At 51.5% G+C, this 19,850-nt stretch overlaps 1 protein-coding gene across 1 annotated transcript in view; it reads right to left on the minus strand.

The window, feature by feature from the left end:
* The window catches only part of SLC2A9 (solute carrier family 2 member 9), a 155,350-nt gene that overhangs the window by 61,971 nt on the left and 73,529 nt on the right, over window positions 1-19,850 (minus strand). Inside the window, exon 7 of the mRNA XM_047799519.1 lies at window positions 5,506-5,693. Within this exon, the coding sequence (XP_047655475.1) occupies window positions 5,506-5,693 (188 nt within the window). The remainder of the gene's footprint in view (window positions 1-5,505; window positions 5,694-19,850) is intronic.

Raw genomic sequence — 19,850 nt, forward strand, 5'->3', positions numbered from 1 at the left:
AGCTGTGGTGTAGGTCACAGATGTGGCTTGGATCTGGCGTTGCTGTGGCTGTGGCGTAGGCCGGCGGCTACAGCTCCAACTTGACTCCTAGCCTGGGAACCTCTATATGCTGTGAGTGCAGCCATCAAAAGACAAAAAAAAAAAAAAAAAGGTAGCAGGTGCAGGGAAGAGCTTGGACTGAAGCACAGGACAACTGGGCCCCGATGCTGGGATTTTCTGCTAACCAGTGTTTGTCCTTTTGCATTTAAGACTGAAGCAGGACTCGTCCTCTTGTCTTTCTAGGGATGATCTTGGGACACAGCTGAGTGACACACATGGGCATGCTCTGAGGGGCCCTTGGAGACCCTTCCTGTTCAGGGATGAAGCACCCAGACCTTGCGGCCAAGTGGCTGGGGCTCAAATCCCCTTTGGACCATTCCTAGCTGTGTGACCTAGGGAAAGCATCTCAAGGTCTCTGTGCCTAACAGTGGTGCCGAGCTCACAGGGCTGTCATGGAGACAGCTCTTGACTCACAGTAAATGCTAAGAAAATGTGCGCTTGATTATTATTACTGCTGAGCAGAGAGAGGCTGGACCGGGGAAGGCAGATGGCCTGGTTTCTAAGAGCAGGTTTGTGGTCACAGAGAGACAGAAAGCCAGGCCTCTGGATCTTGGGCCACAGCTCTTTATTCTAGGCCACATCACATTCTGTGCCAAGCTGGAAGTATTAGTCCTGACTCAAAGATGAAAAATTATCCTCAACAAACTAAGAATAAATGGAGATTACCTGAATGTAACAAAAGGCATACATGATAAGCCCACAGCTAGGACTACACTCAACCACGAAAAATCGAAAGCTTTTCTCATCAGGTCAGAAACAAGGCAAGGATGCCCACTCTGCCGCTTTTATTCATCTTAGCACTAGAAGTCCTAGCCAGAGCAATCAGGCAAGAAAAAGAAAGAACGTGCATCCAAATCAGAAAGGAAGAAGTAAAATTACCACTGCTTGCAAATGACGTGCTTTTATACATTGAAAACCCTAAGACATCACACACACACACACACACACACACACGTATAGATTGTTAGGAGTAATAAACAAATTCAGTAGAATTTTAGGATACAGATCAACATACAAAAATCAGTTGCATTTAGATACACTAACAATGAACTATCTGAAAAGGAAAGCAAGAAAACAATTTTTCTTCCTTCTCTCTCTCTCTCTTTTTTTTTTTTTTTTTTTTAATGGCTGCATTTGCAGTATATGGAAGTTCCCAGGCAAGGGACTGAATCTGCGGCAACACCAGATCCTTTATCCCCCTGTTCTGGGCTGGGGATCAAACTCATGCCTCTACAGCGACCCAAGCTGCTGCAGTTTGACTCACTCTTAACTCACTGTGCTGCAGCAGGAGTTCCAACAATCCCATTTTCAATAGCATCGAAAGTAATGAAATACTTGGGAATAAAGTTAACTGTGGAGATGAAAGACTTTTATACCGAAAACTGCAAAACTCTGATGGAAGAAATTAAAGCAGAGCGAAATAATTGGGAAGATAGTCCACGTTTCCATACCGAAAGACCTCATAGTTAAAACGCCCATACTGCTCAAATCGATCTACAGATTCAAGGCAATCCCTATCAAAATTCCAATGTCATATTTTATAGACATAGAAAAAAAGGCCCTACAATTTATAAGGAGCCACAGAAGACTATGAATAACCAAAATAATCTTGAGTAAAATAAAAACTAGAGGCATTGTGCTTCCTGATTTTAAATTACATTACAAAGCCATCGTAATCTTTTTTTTTTTTTGGTTTCTTTTTTTTTTGTGATTTTTTTTTTTTTGGTCTTTTTGCCTTTTCTGGGGCTGCTCCCTAGGCACATGGAGGTTCCCAGGCTAGGGGTCCAATTGGAGCTGTAGCTGCTGGCCTATGACACAGCCACAGCAATGCAGGATCCTTAACCCACTGAGCAAGGCCAGGGATCCAACCTGCAACCTCATGGTTCCTAGTCGGATTCGTTAACCACTGAGCCACGACGGGAACTCCACTTTTTTGTGCTTTTTATTTTTTCCAGTATAGTTGATTTAGAGTCACCTAAATAGTATGGGGCGGGCAGAAAGACAGACATACAGATGAATGAAACAGAAGAGAGGGCACCCAGAAATAAACCAGTGCATAAATGGTCAAGCAATTTCTGACAAGAGTGCCAAGCACATTCAAGGAGGAAAAGAGAGTCCTTTTGACAAACTGTGTAGGAAGAACTAGACATCCACATACGAAAGAATGAAACTGGACCCTGTCTTCACTCCGAATGGATTATAGACTTAAACAAAAACTCGGAGCTGCAAAACTTCTGGAAGAAAACAGAGGGGGAAACGTCATAACATTGATCTTGGCAATGACGTCTTCAGTGTGACACCGAAAGCAAAATCAGACAAGTGCGACTACATCAAACTAAAAACCTTCTGCATAGCAAAGGACACCATCAACCGTGTGCAAAAGCGACGGCAGAATGAGAGAAAGTATTAGCAAACCATGTATGTCTGATAAGGGGCTAATATCCAACATATACACAGAACACATACTTTAATAGTAAAAAATAAAAATAAACAAAAACAAAAGGAAAAATGCAAAACTCCCCCCCCCAACCCCTCTAAATAACCCCATTAACAAATGGGCAGAGACTTGAACGGACATTTCTCCAAAGAACACATGCAAATAGCCAACAAGCATATGCAAAGAGGCTCAGCATCATTAATCATCAGAGAAACGCAAATCAAAACCCCATGGTAGCACCCCACACTTGTTAGGATGGCTTTTATTACAGGTAACAGTAATAATAAGAGCTGGTGAAGACATGGGGAGCATGGGAGCTTAGTGGGGCACTGCTGGTGGGAGCGTGAACTGACGCAGCCTCGGTGGAAAACAGTACGGAGGTTCCTAAAACAGCTGAAAATAGAGCTGCCATACAACCCAGCAGTCCCACTCCTGGGTTATTTATCGCAAAGAGTTGAAAGCAGCATCCTAAAGAGATATTAGCACTGCTGTGTTCAGTGCAGCGCTACTCACAACAGCCAAGACGTGGAAATAACCTAAATGTTGGTTGCTGGATGGATGGATGGCTAAAGAAAACGCGACCTGAGGTTCCTGTCGCGGTGCAGTGAAAACGAATCCGACTAGGAACCATGAGGTTGCAGGTTGGATCCCTGCCCTTCCTCAGTGGGTTAAGGATCCGGCGTTGCCGTGAGCTGTGGTGTAGGTCGCAGATGTGGCTCGGATCCCGAGTTGTTATGGCTGTGGTGGAGGCGGGCAGCTACAGCTCCGATTCGACCCCTAGCCTGGGAACCTCCATATGCTGCGAGAGCAGCTCTAGAAAAGGCAAAAAGACAAAAAGAAAAAAAAAAAGAAGAAAATGTGACCTATTCATATGATGGAATATTCATCAGCCTTTTAAAAAAAATCCTTCATGATGTGACAACATAACCGAATCTGGAGGACATTGTGCCTCATGAGACGAGCCAATTGCAGAGGACAAACTGCACAATCCCACTGATATGAGAGGCACCCCAAATCGTCAGACTCATAGAAGCGGGGAGTCACGCGGTGGTTGCCAGGGGCTGGGGGAGGAGAAATGGGTGTTGATGGTCCACTGGTGTCACGTCTCAGCCAAGCAAGGTGAAGGAACGCTAGAGCTGGGCTGCCATACGGTGCCGAGAGTAATGCTGTCTTGGGCACTTAAAACACTTGTTAAGGAGGGTGGGTGGAAGCCTACATATTCTCACAATGACAAGAGACAGAAAGCAGAGCTTGGCAGACTCTGGGGCTGAGATCTTTGCACTGCTGGCTCTGCGATGGGGTGGGGAGTGGTTGTTTTCCACCCATGCTTATGCGCTGGGGCTTACAGACACACCCACGTGGAATGTGTAAAGTTATCCAGGGGATGCAAATCGGCAAATTATGTCCCAGTGGAGGAGAGCACGCTGTTTAGAAACGCCATGGTTCTCAAGCGAAATATGCCTCATTAAATAGATTCCATGTGTGGTGTTACGACTCCAAGTGTTAACTTAGATACGTTCTCTCTCTGCTTTCTCAGAACGAGGAGGGTGCCCTTGAGGGTGTCTAGCACGACCTTGGGCTTCCAAAGAGGAGGAAACACCAGGACTAGTCCAAGGTCACGGACTCGTTCTGCTGACTCCAACCAGACGAAGCTTAAACAAATAAGTAGCAAGGTGATTTCCGTTCACCCCAGTGTTTCCCCGAGAGTCAAGAGTTGAGGAAATGGGGCAGAGCGCTGGGGGTGTAACTTTCAATACTGCCACCCTCCCCCTCCGGACTGGAACGACTCCCCTTTCATGTCACCTCCCCGACACACCCACAAACGCTCTCCCTGCCAGGGAGATGCCAGGCTCCTACACGCAGAGCAACTATTTTATCTGGGCTCGTGCAGAGGTCCCTTCTGGCTCCCTCTGCTCAGACACACTTTTCCTGAGCTTCCTAAGGGCCTCAGAGGGTGTTTATGCTTCAGTGCCAGCATCTTCTTTAAGCATCCCTGTCAGGTGGCTTGCACACTTTCATGAACGGGGAACTCACCACCCCTGTTTGCCAGAAGCAACAATAACCGTGATGATCCCAAGTTTGCCCCCCTAGTCCTCAGACTCCCGAATTCTACCTTCTGGAGCCCCCACTGGGGGGTTAGGGGTCCCCTTAAAGGCCCCCCCACCCCCGCCGGTTTTCCTGCCCACGTCAACTCGGGCTCAGAGAAACTTTCCTTAAAGCTTTGAGGTTTTCTCTGGCCAGCCCAGCTAAGAGTACTTTTATTTAAATCACCTCAATGTTGCTCACTGACGCCTTCCTAATATCCATCTTTTTTTGCCTTTTTTTTTGGAGGGGGCCGCACCCGTGGCATATGGAGGTTCCTAGGCTAGGGGTCGAATTGGAGCTACAGCTGCCGGCCTACACCACAGCCACAGCAGCGCGGGATCTGAGTCATGTCTGTGACCTATACCACAGCTCAGAGCAATGCTGGATCCTTAACCCACTGAGCGAGGCCAGGGATCGACCCCGCAACCTCATGGTTCCTAGTCGGATTCGTTTCCTCTGCACCATGACGGGAATTCCTTAATATCCATTTGACTAAGAAATATGACTTTTAAGTATTTCCAGGGATAAGGAAATATAATACTAGGCAGTGTTTATCCCGGGGTAATTCTGGGCTGGCTGCTTCACTGAGCACCACTTGGAAGTTCCCGCACCAGGGATCAAACCTGCGCCTTCGCAGCTATTCAGGCTGTTGCAGTGACAATTCCAGATCCTTAACCCACTGCGCCACAAGGGACCTCCTTGCATGCATCTTCTCTTTCAGTATTACGTTATCCCGTTTGACAGATGTGGAAAGCGAAGCTCCGGTTATGTGTTGCCCAAAGGCGCAGAGCTGGGGCTGGAGCCCGGGCACCCAGGGCCCAAGCCCTGAGTTGCCCCCAGCCCATGCCTCCCTCCGGCGCCCCCCTTTGCGCAGGAAGACTCACCGCGTTGAGGCCACAGAGCTGGTAGCAGGCCATGGTGATGACTACGGTGACAACCTGCCAGCGGACGAAGGGGCTTCCGAGCAGCTCCTGCACTGACAGCAGGGGGAGGTTCCTTTGCACGCGGCTCTCCGCCAGGACCTCCTCCACCTCTCGGGAGACGTCCTCCTTGCCCAGGAACGTCCGGAAGGCTGCCAGTGGAGACACGTATGTATTTCAGCAGGAACGAGGATGTCGGATGCTGGGAGGGTCGACCCCACCACCCCGACACCCTCCTTGTCAGGGATGGAGCTGGCAGGGACCTTTGAAACCATGAGTGCCAAGCCCTTGTTTAAAGCTAGGAAAACAGAGGCCCAGAGAAATGCACCCACTTGCCCAAGGTCATGGCGTTGACCAGGAAAAGAGGCAAGAGAGAGCCGGGGTCTCCTGATTGCCCCTCCAGCAAAGCCGAGCACGCCCAGGGTTCAAATCCTGTCTCCACCACTGGGTGAATGAAGAGTGGCCCATGACTTGCACAGCTCCTGTAATGCCTGGGTGATGTAATTCATGCTAAACCCTAGCTTGATGAATATTTATCGAGCATCTCCTGTTTGCCTGGCCCTGTGCGATCAGTTCTCATTGGAGGCGTCCAGTTAGGCGTCGGATGACCATGGGACCTGGATGCCCAGGGGTCCATTCTACCATCAGAAGGAGGATGGAACTGAACAATCTCTGGGGCCCTCTCCATATGCCCCTTTGAGATACAGCAACCTGGGCTGGAAGTGCTCTCAAAGAGCCCATCGTCCTAGGAACCAGTCTCACCCACGTGACTCAGGACTGTTCCAGGCGGAACACTGCAAATGTCCACCCTCCGTGAACTTGTTTTTTTAAACCAAGCCCTTAATTGTGTAAACCTCTATGGTTATATGCGTGAAGGTGGGCTGACTGCGTAGACCTCTGAAGACACGATAAGCTGATCACGGGAGATGCTTTTAGAATGTGGATTTAAAAATTCAGCCATGAGAGCTCTTTCTACAGGGAAGGTGGCCATGGTGAGGGCTCCTGGGGACAGTCCATTCCAGACACAGTGGGCATCATCCTTAAAAACACCGTTCTGCACCACAGGCCATGTGAAACTGCTCTTCTTGAGGACAAAAGAAAAAACAAGCTGTTAAACTTCTCCAGAATCCCCAAGAAGCAAGTCCACAAAGGCTCTGGGTGTTATTTCCAGTAGTATATTAAACACTGCTTCAGAATGTCTCTTTTGTAAGCTCTAATTTATTACTTTCCTAGCAGTTGTTAAAACCAAGTGGAAGAAACAGCTGAATGAGTAATGTTTCTGCAGCCATGCACTAAACCATAGTATTTCTCAAGGTTCACATATGCAACATTCATGTGATAAAGTACTCCTAGGGTTTTAGGGCAAGAAAATATTTCTCTCTCCTACCTGACATATATGCTTTCCACATAAAATAAGGAGAACTTTAGAACCCTTTTCCCCTTGGCTGCCAGGAAGCTCTCAGGTAAATTCAACGTTTAGCTCTGAACAAACTTTCCTTCTTAAAAATTCTGATTCTCTTCTTCTTCTTCTTTTTTTTTTTAATTTTTCCCTTTTTTTTTTTTTTTCTCTTTAGGGCTGCACCCATGGCATAATGGGAGTTCCCAGGCTAGGGGTCGAATCAGCTACAGCTGCCGGCTTATACCACAGCCACAGCAACACTGGATCCAAGTCACAGCTTGCAGCAATGCACAACTCACTGAGCGAGGCCAGGGATCAAACCCACATCCTCATGGATACTAGTCAGATTCTTAACCTGCTGAGCCACAACAGGAACTCCTAATCCTCTTCTCTTTTTAAAGCATCAATTTAATTTTCTTGTATGTGTGTTCATAAAAATTGTTTTGGAGTTCCCGTCGTGGCTCAGTGGAAACGAATCTGACTAGTGTCTATGAGGATGCAGGTTTGATCCCTGGCCTCACTCAGTGGGTTAAGGTTCCGGCACTGCCATGAGGTGTAGGTCACAAGCTCGGCTTGATCTCGTGTTGCTGTGGTGTCAGCTGGTGGCGACAGCTCTGATTCAACCCCTAGCCTGGGAACCTCCATATGCTACTGGTGTGGCCCTAAAAAGACAAAATACACACACACACACACACACACACACACACACACACACACACACACACAGTTTGTTTCTCTTGTTCCCCACCCCTTCTTCTATGGTTCCCATGACTGAGTCAGGAGGACCACCTCATGCAAATGGCGTGGCGGACATGGCGATGCACCAGTCAGGTCCCCTTCAGGAAAGGGCTTGGCTGCTGAGCTGTGGGGAGTGTGGTTAGAGGACAGCCCCCAGCTCTCAGCTTCATGGGCATCCACCTTGACTTTGAAGCCCAGGGGCTGCTGTACTCACAGTGGCCCCAGCCTACAGCTGAGCATGGCAGTGGTACAGGGCCCAGCCATTCCTGCTGGGTGGGACTCCTGGACTCCTGTAATCGCAGGCGTGGCTCCAGGGCTCCCCCGGGGCTTGCAGATGTCCTGCCAGGTTGCCCCTTGCTCCCTCCTCCTCTGACCTTTCCCTGCCCGGGTGTGATGCCCCAGTGAAATGTCTGCACTCCTAACTCCTTCTGAGCCTCTGCTTCCTAGAGAAGCCCACCTGCAGCAAGGACTTTCTCGACAGGGCAAAGCATCAATCAGCTTGGCCCTCTGTCCAGCCCCGGAGGCGCTGAGCGGCTTTGGTTCTCATGCCTTCCCCTGGACTATTTCAATAGCCCAGAACTGCTCTCCTGGGTCCCGTCTTCTCAGGCCCTGTGGCGCTCCACCCATAAACCTCTTCTGCACGCTGCCATCTCAGCAACTGTCTCACCACTGCATTGGCTTCTAAAAGGCCATGCATCTTTTGCATGCATCTTTCTTGGATGTGCAAATTGCTCATCTTTCCTACAAAGCTGTGCTTCTTGGCTCTCTGCACTTGGCCATGCCCTTCCCCCTGCAGAAGATGCTCTTCCCACCTTTCCTCACCTGGCTAACTTCTCCTCCCTCCCAGATGCCAGAGCCCTGGGCTTTCTTTCCTCCTTCAGCGCTTTCTCCCTACACTGTCCCTGGCACCTCCCGTCCATCTGCTGTGAGCATCTTGAGGCCCAGATCCTGGTGCCTGGTAGGGAACAGGTACCAAGTTCATGCTTGTTGATCTCAGCTGACCCAACCCGGCTGGCCAATCCGCTCCCTCCCTTGAAAGCAGCATTTCCCACCTGGTCACTATTGCTGTTTGGGACTGGATACTCTTGGTGGTGGGAGCTGTCCTGGGCACCATAAGATGTTTAGCAGCAAACTCTCAGCTGTGACCATCAAAAATGTTTTCAAGCATTATTTCTCTCTCTCTTTTTTGTCTTTTTAGGCCCGCACCCATGGCCTATGGAGGTTCCCAGGATAGGGGTCGAATTGGAGCTATAGCCACCGGCCTACAGCACAGCCACAGCAATGTGGGATCCAAGCCATATCTGCGACCTACACCACAGCTCACAGCAATGCCAGATCCTTAACCCACTGCCTGGGGCGAGGGATCAAACTCGTGTCCTCATGGATATTAGTCGGGTTCCATAACCGCTGAGCCATAATGGGAAGTCCCATGTTTTCAAGCATTATTTAAAACAGCCAAGACAAGGAACAACCCAAATGTCTGCTGATGGATGAATGTGCACACACACACACACACACACACACACACACGCATATACACACAATGGAATATTATTCAACCTTTAAAAAGAAGAAAATCCCTCCATGAACAACAACACGGGTGGACTCTGAGGGCATCATGTTAAGTGAAATAAGTCAAACAAAGGCAAAGACTGTATGATCTCACTTAGACGTGGACTCTACCCCGCCCCGCACCCCAAGCCAAGCTCACGGATGCAGACAACAGAGGAAGGTGGTGGGAGGGGGGTGAGATGGGGGAGGAGGGTCCGAAGGTACAGACTCCAGTTGTAAGATACGTCATCCTGGGAATGTCATCACGTACAGCCTGCTGACCATAGTTAATCACAGCGTGTTGGCTCTTTGACAGCTGCCAAGAGAGGGTGTCAAGCAGGGGCGTCAGAGAGGCTCCACCCTGGTGGGAGCCCCCTCTCAGGCGGAAGACCCCAGTGGACATCTGCCACGGTTAAGAAAGAGCTTGCTTTGCTCAAAGCCTTCCCATGGCGCCTGCGTGGACTGAGTCCTAGGGGCCAGGAAGGCGGTGAGCAGCTTCCTGGGGTGAATTCTAATGCTCTCTTTTCCCTGCGGCCAAGTCCTGCAGTCAAGGGGGGACATGGCTTTGCATGCTCTGCCTCAGCCTTGAGGCTCAGCCCCCGACTGCACTCTGGTATGTTTGAGGGGAGATGGTTTGGCTTTGCCTGGCCCTGCTGATTAGCGGATACTTAAGTTTCAGGTGCCCCAGGCATCTCACTATCTCCAACCAGTTTTCAGGGACACCGAATCCTTGGTGGGGACAGACTGGCCTTTTAAGGGAAGGGTCTCAGGGCTGGTTGATAGACCTAACGAGTTTTTGTGGAATTCCAACCCAGGGAGAGCCTCCATGGAAACAAGATTCCCTGGTCCAAGTTTAGTGTCACTGCATGAATGCTCTGTCTCTTGGTGGTTAAAACTTCACAGTAGAATAGTAAAGGTTCTGATAAGTCCCGCAGGAAAGACACCACCTAATTTTGCTTCACTCCACATTTCCCAAATATATTTGCTGGAGCACCTACTCCTGACTTGCAGAAGTCCATTAGAAAGAGTGCTTCTAACTTTCTGTGGCCTGTGTCACAGAGGGCGTGAGTCCGGGATGTCCTAGGAGCCGGGAGGGGGTCCCATGGATGGCACTCAGCAGAGGAGGGAGGCAAACATCACTGGTTACTTGCCATCTTTGCCTTGTAGGAGGCTCCTTGAAGAGCAGAAGGTGCCTGTGACAGGCCGGATAATGACCACACAAGCCACCCCACGTTCTAGTCCCCAGGACCTGTGCGTGCGTCGGTGTTCAAAGCCAAAGGAACTTTGCAGATGGGATTAAGGTAAGCACCTTGCAAAGGGAAGGTTCTCTTGGATTATCTGGTTGGGTCCAATGTCATCATGAGGGTCCTTACAAGAGGGAGGCAGGAGGCGGGAGTGAGAAATATGACGCCATGGTAACAGAGGTTGGAGGGATGCACTTTAAAGCAGGAGGAAAGGGCCAGGAGCCCAGGAGTGCAGGTGGCCTCTACAGGCTGGGAAGGGCCAGGAATGGTTCTCCCCACAGCCTCTGGAAAGGGACACAGCCCTGATGCACCTTGACTTGAGCCCATGGGTCCTATCTTGGAGTTTTGACCTCTGGAACTGTAAGATGAGAAGTTTATGTTTGAAGCCACTAAGTTTGCAGTAATTTTTTTTTCTTTTTAGGGCCTCATCTGCAGCATAGGGAAGTTCCAGGCTAGGGGCTCCACTTGGAGCTGTAGCTGCCAGCCTACACTGAAGCCACGGCAACGCTGGATCCTTAGGCCACTGATCGAGGCCAGGGATTGAACACCATGTCAGGTTCTTAACCCATTGAGCCACTATGGGAACTCCTGGTTCCTTTTTATGACTGAGAGCAGTAGGAACCAAAGAGGAGATGTCAGGAGGGGGCAGTAAAAGATACTGGAGTTCATGTTTGTGGTTTTACTGCATTTCACATGGCCACGTGAGGGGGACATGGGGCTGCACAGAGCACAGGAGCCCCCGGGGAGCCCTTTATCTGTCTTTGCTTTCTGCGTAGAGTGATATATTGCAGTTACATGTGCAATTTACCAGTTAGCAGATTTGGAGATGGTAGCGTTTGGTTTTAATGGAATCAACCCTGACAAATGGACAGGAGCTAATAAAGGAGCCTTCAAAGAAACCACAGATTGAAGATAAAGCTAACAAAGTCAGCACTGCGACGGAACAGCAGACCTGCCACCTCGACTCCAGGGACGAGCCTGTTGTCACCTCCAGTGACTGTGAAGGGAGGCTGCCTAGCAGAGGTTCTATAAGTTAAGACATAAGCCATCTATCTCTTCAGGGTAAGGGGACATTTTTAACAAGAGAGAGAAAGTAGCAATTTTCTGAGAGACGCTATGCTATGAAAAAAGGTGTTTGGAACCGTTTCTACCGCCGTGTGGCTTGGACACCAAAGCGATGAACACGGGTCACCAGTACAGACCCTCAAATCTGCATATTAAAAACATCTCGCCGACTGTTTAAAAAAGATTCCTGTTTGAACATATTCCAACAGAAGGGTTTTGCTAAATATTGGTTGTTAAAATATAAAAAGGCAACATTCTCCGATGATGTTGCAGGAACGACTGATTGACAACCAATGATAGAAATGTACCCACTGCACCTCCTCCTCCTCCAGGACACGTCACTCCTCGTGGCTGGGGCTGCAGGACGCATCCCAATGCGCTGGGCTCAGCCAGCCTCGTCGCCGTCTTCCACTTGGATCTGCAGCATTTGAGGTGCTCGCTGAGCTGGCATCGCCACCAAGGGCAATGCTGAAATCATGGTAGTTTTCCCTTCAGGGCACTTAGGTGCCAGCCACTGTTCTACACGCGTCCTGTGCCTTTACTTACCTCTCCTATAACCATGCTGTTAGCTTTCCCCTTTTGCTGGTGAAAAGAGGGAAGAAACTTGCCCACATCAGGGGCACTAGGAGCCCAGAGAGCAGAGCCTGAGACAAGGGCTGGGTGCAGCGAATCGATACAACGATGGTTGCAGAAAGCAGGGGTGAGGGGAGTGGGGGCGTGAGGCAGAGGAGGAAGAGCTTCATGAAGCCTGAGGGAGGAGGCTTCCATGGACAGAAGGGGGTCAATTCTGCTGGCCTCTGAGCAGCCATCTCCCAGAACTGACCCCAGGGACCTGAACCCTCCCACATTGCGACGGGCTGAGTGGCATCCTGGCCGCGGTGAAGGCCTGTGTGTGCTGGAGGTTGGGAACCAGCAGCCTGCATCTGTGCTCACACCAGACTGTCCCCCACAGCTGGACTGAAGTCAGGGTGGGCCCTGGGATGATGGGACCGGGCACCCGAGGAGGCCGCTACTGTCACCCGCTGATGATGGAGTAGCTGCGATTAGAAGCCAAGCAGGGGCTCCCGACGCTCAGTTATGTGCCCTGGGACTCAGGACTGGAGCTTTCAGATCTTTGAAGTTCGTTCGTATTCATTTGTTCCTTCCTTCCCCTCCTTTCCTTCCTCCCTCTCTCTCTTTCTCTCTCTTCCTCTCCCCCTCCCTCTCTTCCTTCCCTTCCCCCCCTTCCTAAATTTCATTCCACCTCCTGAATTCCTGCAGGAAACCAGAAGCATCTCCAGCTTTAACTCAACCCCCGTTTGCCCCCCACCACTTTCATCAGCGTTAAGGCGAACGTCTAGGTTATAAATTGAGCGGGGATCGATCTCACCGCACTTTGGAAGCTCAGGGGGAACAGCCTGTGTGGACGCTCTCATCCTTTCTTCACCCACAGCCCTTGATTCATACACTTCCTCCTCTCCAGTCTTTAGGAATCAGCCTCTGCTCACGAAGGGGCAGGAAGCTGTGTCGGGGGACAGAGCCTGTAGTGTGGTGTTGGGGGTGTCCTGCTGCCTCTGTCATCACCACAGTCCTGCCAGCTCCGGGCAGGTGCTCAGGCTGGTGTGAGGCTTATGATGCATCATGCCAGAGGCTGGGTCTTATTCAGAGCCTGGTATGCAGTGGGTGCTCACACCATATTGGATGAAGTTAACTGGACCTACTCATATTCGCTGATGTTTAGCTCTGGGAGCAGCTTGGATGTGGGTGGGGTTGGTCTTGATCTCCTTGGTCCTGAGCCAGACAAGGTTCAAGGGCAGCAGCTGTGATGCCAGCCCACGACTAGAAAGGACTCTCTGGGAGTTCCTGTCTTGGCTCAGTGGTTAACGAATCCGACTAGGAACCATGAGGTTGCAGGTTCGATCCCTGGCCTTGCTCAGTGGGTTAAGGATCCAGTGTTGCTGTGAGCTGTGGTGTAGGTTGCAGATGCGGCTCGGATCCCACATTGCTGTGTCTGTGATGTAGGCCGGTGGCTACAGCTCTGATTCGACCCCTAGCCTGGGAACCTCCATATGCTGCGGGAGCGGCCCTAGAAAAGGCAAAAAGACACAAAAACATGCACACGCACACACAAAGACAATAAAAGGGAGGACTCTGACGATGTGTTCAGGGTGGGCTGGGCGGTCTCTTGAGCAGTGAGCTCCCTGTCCCTGGAGGTATGTAAGGAGAGGCCTGATAACTACCCCCCGGAAATGTTGTGGGAGGAACCCAGACATTAAACGGGAAGATGGACACGGTCTCTAAAGCAAGGGCAGGACCCCAGAAGCGGCCAGGTTCCATGGGAGACTGGGAGAGGAGGGGGTGGGGCATCACTGGAGGTGGGTGGGGAGGGGCTTCGGAAATGTCATCTATGAACCTGTTTCAGGACATTTGCGATGGAAGAAAACCTGCCCAGAGAAGTCCGTCCTCTTGCATCTCTAAGCCTCCGACCCCACCCATCCCATCTCCCCAGGGCCTCCCCTCGGCTTAGCCTCTAGCCTTCTTCCCGTGGCTCACAGCCTGCTCATATTCCTGGCTCTGACCTGAGCACTAACTCCAAAGAACTGGAAAGAGGAATGAGAATTTGCAGTTCCCACTGGAAAGAAACCCCTCTTGCCATCAGGTCAGCTCCCAGGGTTGGGAAAGGGAGCTGTTATGTAACTAGGTCTTGTACCAGTTAGACCTGCCTTTATTCAAGGGGACTCAGGACACCAAGCGGGCGAGGAAGCCAACATTTATTGTGTGCCTACTGCATGCCAGACTCTGGGCTCAGCGTCTCAGACTTTGCTGCCATTCCTAGCATTGTTGGGTCCCCTGAGCCTCAGGAAAGTGAGGGTAGACGCCGGAGAACCCAGAGAGAAATGGAAGGAGTCAGCCTTCCTGCCTGGAGCTGTCTGATCTTTCTTCCCACACCCCTCAAAGGAGGATGAAAGCAACTGTGGAGCTGAGAAGCTCCCGGAACCCAATTCAGTTCATTGCAATTAACCTGCGGCTTCTGAGAGCTTGCCGTGTGCCGCGGTGCAAAGGTCTGCCTTGTTAAGGAAAGAAAAAGGCACGGTGTCTGCTGGAAGGAGTTCTCTCAAGTGGGAACCAGAACACAACTTATTGTCACTCCAGGCGGACAGTGATGGATGGGGAGCCTGCAGAAGCCTCACAGAACCCCTGCAACCTCAGCGCTCTGACGGCACTGAACAGACGGGGGAGCCCTCATCTTGGGGGGCTGGCTCCTGCTGGGCTCGCTCACTGACTGCCTGCTTCAGGACTCAGGGCTCCTGCCTGGGTTTGGTCTGGGTTTTATCCTCGGGGCTTAGCACTGTACCCGATACACTGTAAAAACTGCACCAACACGTGGGCATTGAATGAGTGGTGATCTAGTTTGCTCACAATGGAGACTCCACACCAGCTACGCTTCTCCAGATTCATTCCATTCGAGCCAAACTTTGTCCTCCTGTCTTTGGGTCACACATGTACATCCTGGATTCTGGGCTTTTATAGGCAAAGAGCCGAGGTTTGGTGCAGGACAAGCTTAGGTTCAGACACCGACCCCATCACTTCCTGGGTGCCTGCTTGGATCATCCAGGATAATCTCTCCATCTTAAAGTCAGTTTATTAGCAACCTTCATTCCACGCATTCTTGGTTCCTTTGTCGCAGAATCTGACCTGCACACAGGTCCTGAGAAGCAGGAAGTGGGCGTCTTTGGGAGGTGGGGGATGGGATCATTAGTCTTCCTTCCCTACTGATGCACAATAGAAACTCAAATGATAGAAAGGGTTTTGAGCCCACTTTGTTTCCTGCCATCTCACTGTGCCTTGGATGGGGAACAGGACACTGCAGCAATGACATTTGCAGCTACCCCTCGTGTGAACCTGCGGGTGATAGCAGACCTTAAGTACCTGCTTCCAGGAGCCCTGGGCTCAACACGGCGAGCTCCTGCCCCAATGTGCCAGGTTCTGACCGCAGGACCTGCAGCTGGTCCAGCTTCTAGAGAGCATCCCGTCCATCTTGGTTACACAGCTAGGAGGAGGGGCAGCACTGCAGGACCGGGGGCCCTGGTGCCAGGCAGTGTGTCACACCAGATTCTGGGGTCTCTCAGGACCTGCTGTCTGAAAGGGCTACAAGACCGATGGCTGAGAGATGCTTAGCAAAGATGCTTGTAAGATGCACCTGTTGCTGCAGGTGTGTTCTGTGGCTGACCGCTCCCAGCTGCACGTCCCCTGTAGCTGTCCAGGTGAAGCCGATGAGTCCCAGGGTCCCGGTCGTGGGGGACCGAAAAGTCTCCACGCTGCTCTTTCTGGTGGGGAGCTCCACAGTTTGTAAAATATTAAAAAGGGTATCGCTGCTGTTTCATTAAAAGCCCAGAGTATGAAGAAGGCATTCTGGGGCATTTGGGGTATTGGGAGTATTTGGGGTATTTGGGTATTTGGGGAGCCATTTCGGGATATGCTCTCTACCCACTAGGTGTGTTCATGAATTCTGGCAGGTTCTTCGTCTCTGAGTCCCGAGAGGGGGTAATATCACCTGCGGCCCCTCCCAGAAAACGGGGCGAGTCTCCCAGCACTGTCAGCATCAGGGCTCCATGAGATGCCAGGTGAGAGGTAACCAGCAAGAATCTCCCTCTGGGAGTCAGGGGCCCTGCTTTGAGCTCCTGCTCCATGAGCGGTCAGAGGCGGGTGGTGATGGTGAGTTCCCAAACCCCTCTGGGTTGAGGGGTGCTTGGCCATGGGAAGGGGAGCCCTGCCTTCTCCCTGCCCAGGAATTCGGCGAGACTTACTATTTTTAATGCCTTTCACAGGTGGCTAGTCTTCACAGCCTGGACCACTTTCAAGATCCTGATTTTTTTCTTATCTGTTTAGCACACAGCCAAGTCCAAATCTGTGTTGGATGCTGGTTGGGGGGGAGGGGGTCAGTGGGAGGGGACACAGCACTCAAGCAGATGCAGTCCCTGTGTGGGAGAGGGACAGAAACAGGCAGTGGCACCACAGCGGCACCAGTAGCAGGGCAAGATGACCGGGGGGTGGGGGGTGGGGGGTTGCGATGGTCAGTGTTGTGTGTCAACTTGAGGGGCCACAGAAAGCAGCTATCTGGTCAAATCCTAGTCTAGATGTCACAGTGAGGGTGGTTTTTAGCTGGGAGTAACTTTTACATCGGTAGACATGGAGTCAAGCAGGCCCTCTGTAATGAGGGTGGGCCTCACCTGATCAGGTGAAGGCCTTAAGCAGAAATGACGGAGGCCCCCAAGGAAGAGGGAGCTCAGCCGGGAGACGGTCCCCAGGCTCCTGCTGCAGCAGCAGCTCTTCCCTGGGTCTCCAGCCTGCCCTGAAGATTGTGGACTTGCAGGCAGAAGCCAATTCCTTAAACGAAACCTCACTCTCAGCCTCTCTTTCCCTCTACACACACACACACACACACACACACACACACACACACACACACACTCTCCATACCCATTTCTCCGGGGAGCCCTGATTGGTACAGGGACCATCCTGACCCAGCCTGGGACCTCAGGGGAGAAGTCACTTGCCCCGTCTCCCTCCTTCACTGAGCACGCTGTCCTGCAGGCACATGTGGCCTCCCTCAGTGTGGCCGCCAGAAGGACGTGGCCACAGGCTCTGATTACAGGGCTGGGCCTGACCAAAGGCCACCGCCACTGCGCCCTGCCAATTCCCCACCTGGATGTGCAGGCCAGGCTTTCGGGGACCACTCGCAGCCAGTGGCCGAGCATGGCCAGGGCACCAAGGCATCCTGTTCCAGGACACAGGGCTACGCTGGGGCTGACACTGGCCGAAGGATGTGTGTCAGGGCCTTGTTGAACCTTCCCAGTCCTGTGCAGCACCGAGGACCCCTCTCTTCTCCTCTGGGGGGTGGCCTGGTCCCACGTCTGTCCCTCCACCTCCCCGGTCCCTCCACGTGCCCTTCAGAGACACTCATTCCAAGAAGTCTCTACCCGCGGCTCCACCCGGTGTCTGCCTCTTAGAGGACCCTCACTGCACGGCCAGCAGTCCAGACACGGAAGTCGGGGGCCACTGGAGATGCACTGAGCCTCCCAGAGCGAGTAGCCATAAGCTGGGCGAGAAGGAAGGACAGGCGTCTTTAACCAGGCGACCATCTCTGGGCTTTCTGACAGCCCTTGGAGACAGACCTGGAATTACAGGATGATGGGAAATTCCTCTCAAGGCCCAGGACCTTTCTACGTGACCTCGAGGTCCTGCCTGGGCCCAGGATGCCGGGGGCCTCTACAGGGAGCTGTCCTTTCCTTCTCCTGGACAAGGACGTCCTTGATAGACCCCAAGTGTTTGTTCATTGAGTAAGGGGGCCACCTGATTATAATCACTGCAGCGGACATTGCTCCCATGTTTTCCGCCCACCGCAAAGCGGCTGCATATCCCCGATCTTCTGTGATCACCCTTCTGGTCCCAGGAGCTGGGCATTTGTGCTCTTCCCATTTCACAGAGGGGAAAACTGAGCCTCATCTGAGATGACAGGCAACTTGCCTGGGCTTACGGGACTACTGGGTGGGGAAGCAGAGGCTGGAACACACCCCACCCTCTTGAACCCACACTCCGTGACTTCCAGAGGGCCCGGGAGCAAAAATAGCAGCAGAGATGCTACTGGTATAAAGAAAGAAAGAAAAGGGTGCAAAGGAAACGGCTGACACCAGAACGTCTCTCAAGAGAAGAACTGTCTTGGCTGAGAAAAATATTTTGATAAGTGCCTGGAGAAAGATGGTTTGCTGCGTGTCTGCATGTCAGCTGGTTGCAGCTTCAGAAGGAAGGGAAGCTGCCCCCCACACTAGAAGGAGACGACACTGGAGCCCAGGCACCCTCTGGGAAGACAGAGGGAACCAGCTGGGTGTGTGAGTCAATCGATAAACACTTATGGTCTATCAAGCCGTCCAGGAGAAGGAGAGGACAGCTCCCTGTAGAGGCCCCCTGGTATCCTGGGCCCAGCTAGGACCTCAAGGTCACGCACAGAGGTCCTGGGCCTTGAGAGGAACTTGAGAGGGGAAAACAAGGCTGGCGTGATTCAGTGTGTGTGACTGCTGTCGCTGTTGGAGGAAACCACGGTAGGTGCTGAAGTTCACGTTGGAGTTCTTATGCTGTAAGACAAAGCAGCAGGCAAGGATGCTGTGTCCAAAAAGGCTCGAAGCCACAACCTCAGGACTTCAGAGACCTATGAAGACGGTGTTGGACATCCCTGAACCGTGGAATCGGGGGGCAGGAAATTCCTCCCAGCTCTGAGGGGCTCGGAGAGCCCCAGCCCAGCTGGGGGCTACACGAGGATGGCACTGACCATGGGCACAGTGTTGAAGACATCCTCTGCTGCTGGACCCTCTGCGATTCTCTGACTTTAAAGTGACTGTAAAACAACAGATGTTGGCGAGGATGTGGAGCAAAGGGAACCCGCATCCCCTGCTGGTGGGAGTGTCCACTGGTGCAGCCACTGCGGAGAACCGGATGGAGGTTCCTCAAAAAACTAGAACTCGAACTAACACAGGACCCGGCAGTCCCACTCTTAGGAATATATCCCAAAAAAGCCAAAACACAAATTTGAAAAGACGCATGTATCTCAATGCTGACAGCAGCGTTGTTTACAACCGCCTAGATAGGGAAGTACCCACCCTAAGTCCCCCGTGACAGATGAAGGGATAAAGGAGATGTGGTGTATACACACAAGGGAAGGCTCCTCCGCCATGAAGAGGACAAAACGTTGCCATGTGTAGCATCATGGATGGACCTGGAGGACATTATGCCAAGTGAAATGTCAGAGAGAGAAAGACAAACACTGTATGTTATCGCTTATACGTGGAATCTAGAAAATACAGCATCCTAGCGGATATAACAAAAAAGAAGCAGACTCACAGACAGAGGACAAACTAGTGGTTACCAGTGGGGGGGGGGCAAAACGGGGGGAGGGGCAAATGGGGAAGGGGCAAATGGGGGAGGGGAAGTATAAGACAGGTTCAAGGATATATGGTGCCACACAGGGAATAACGCAGGGAGAATAGATACTATTTTGAAACAACTTTTAACTGAGTGTAGCCTTTGAAAATGGAATAAAATTTTTACAAATAATCTATGCAAGACATTAAAAAAAAAAAAAAGACTGTGTTATCGCCAATTCTCAGTCACTTGCTTTTTGGAATGAAGACGTGCCTTTCCGCTTTGGGAGCCTGGGGCTGAGACAGAAGATATCACCTGCCTTACCAGTAAACAAAAGATGTCACAGACACCAAGGATGGCAACCATCTCCAGGGGTGAGCCGGTGAGCCCTGAGGGAAGTCAGGAAGGAGACAAAG

This window comes from Phacochoerus africanus, chromosome 10 (genome assembly GCF_016906955.1).
Source record: "Phacochoerus africanus isolate WHEZ1 chromosome 10, ROS_Pafr_v1, whole genome shotgun sequence".
Taxonomy (NCBI): domain Eukaryota; kingdom Metazoa; phylum Chordata; class Mammalia; order Artiodactyla; family Suidae; genus Phacochoerus; species Phacochoerus africanus.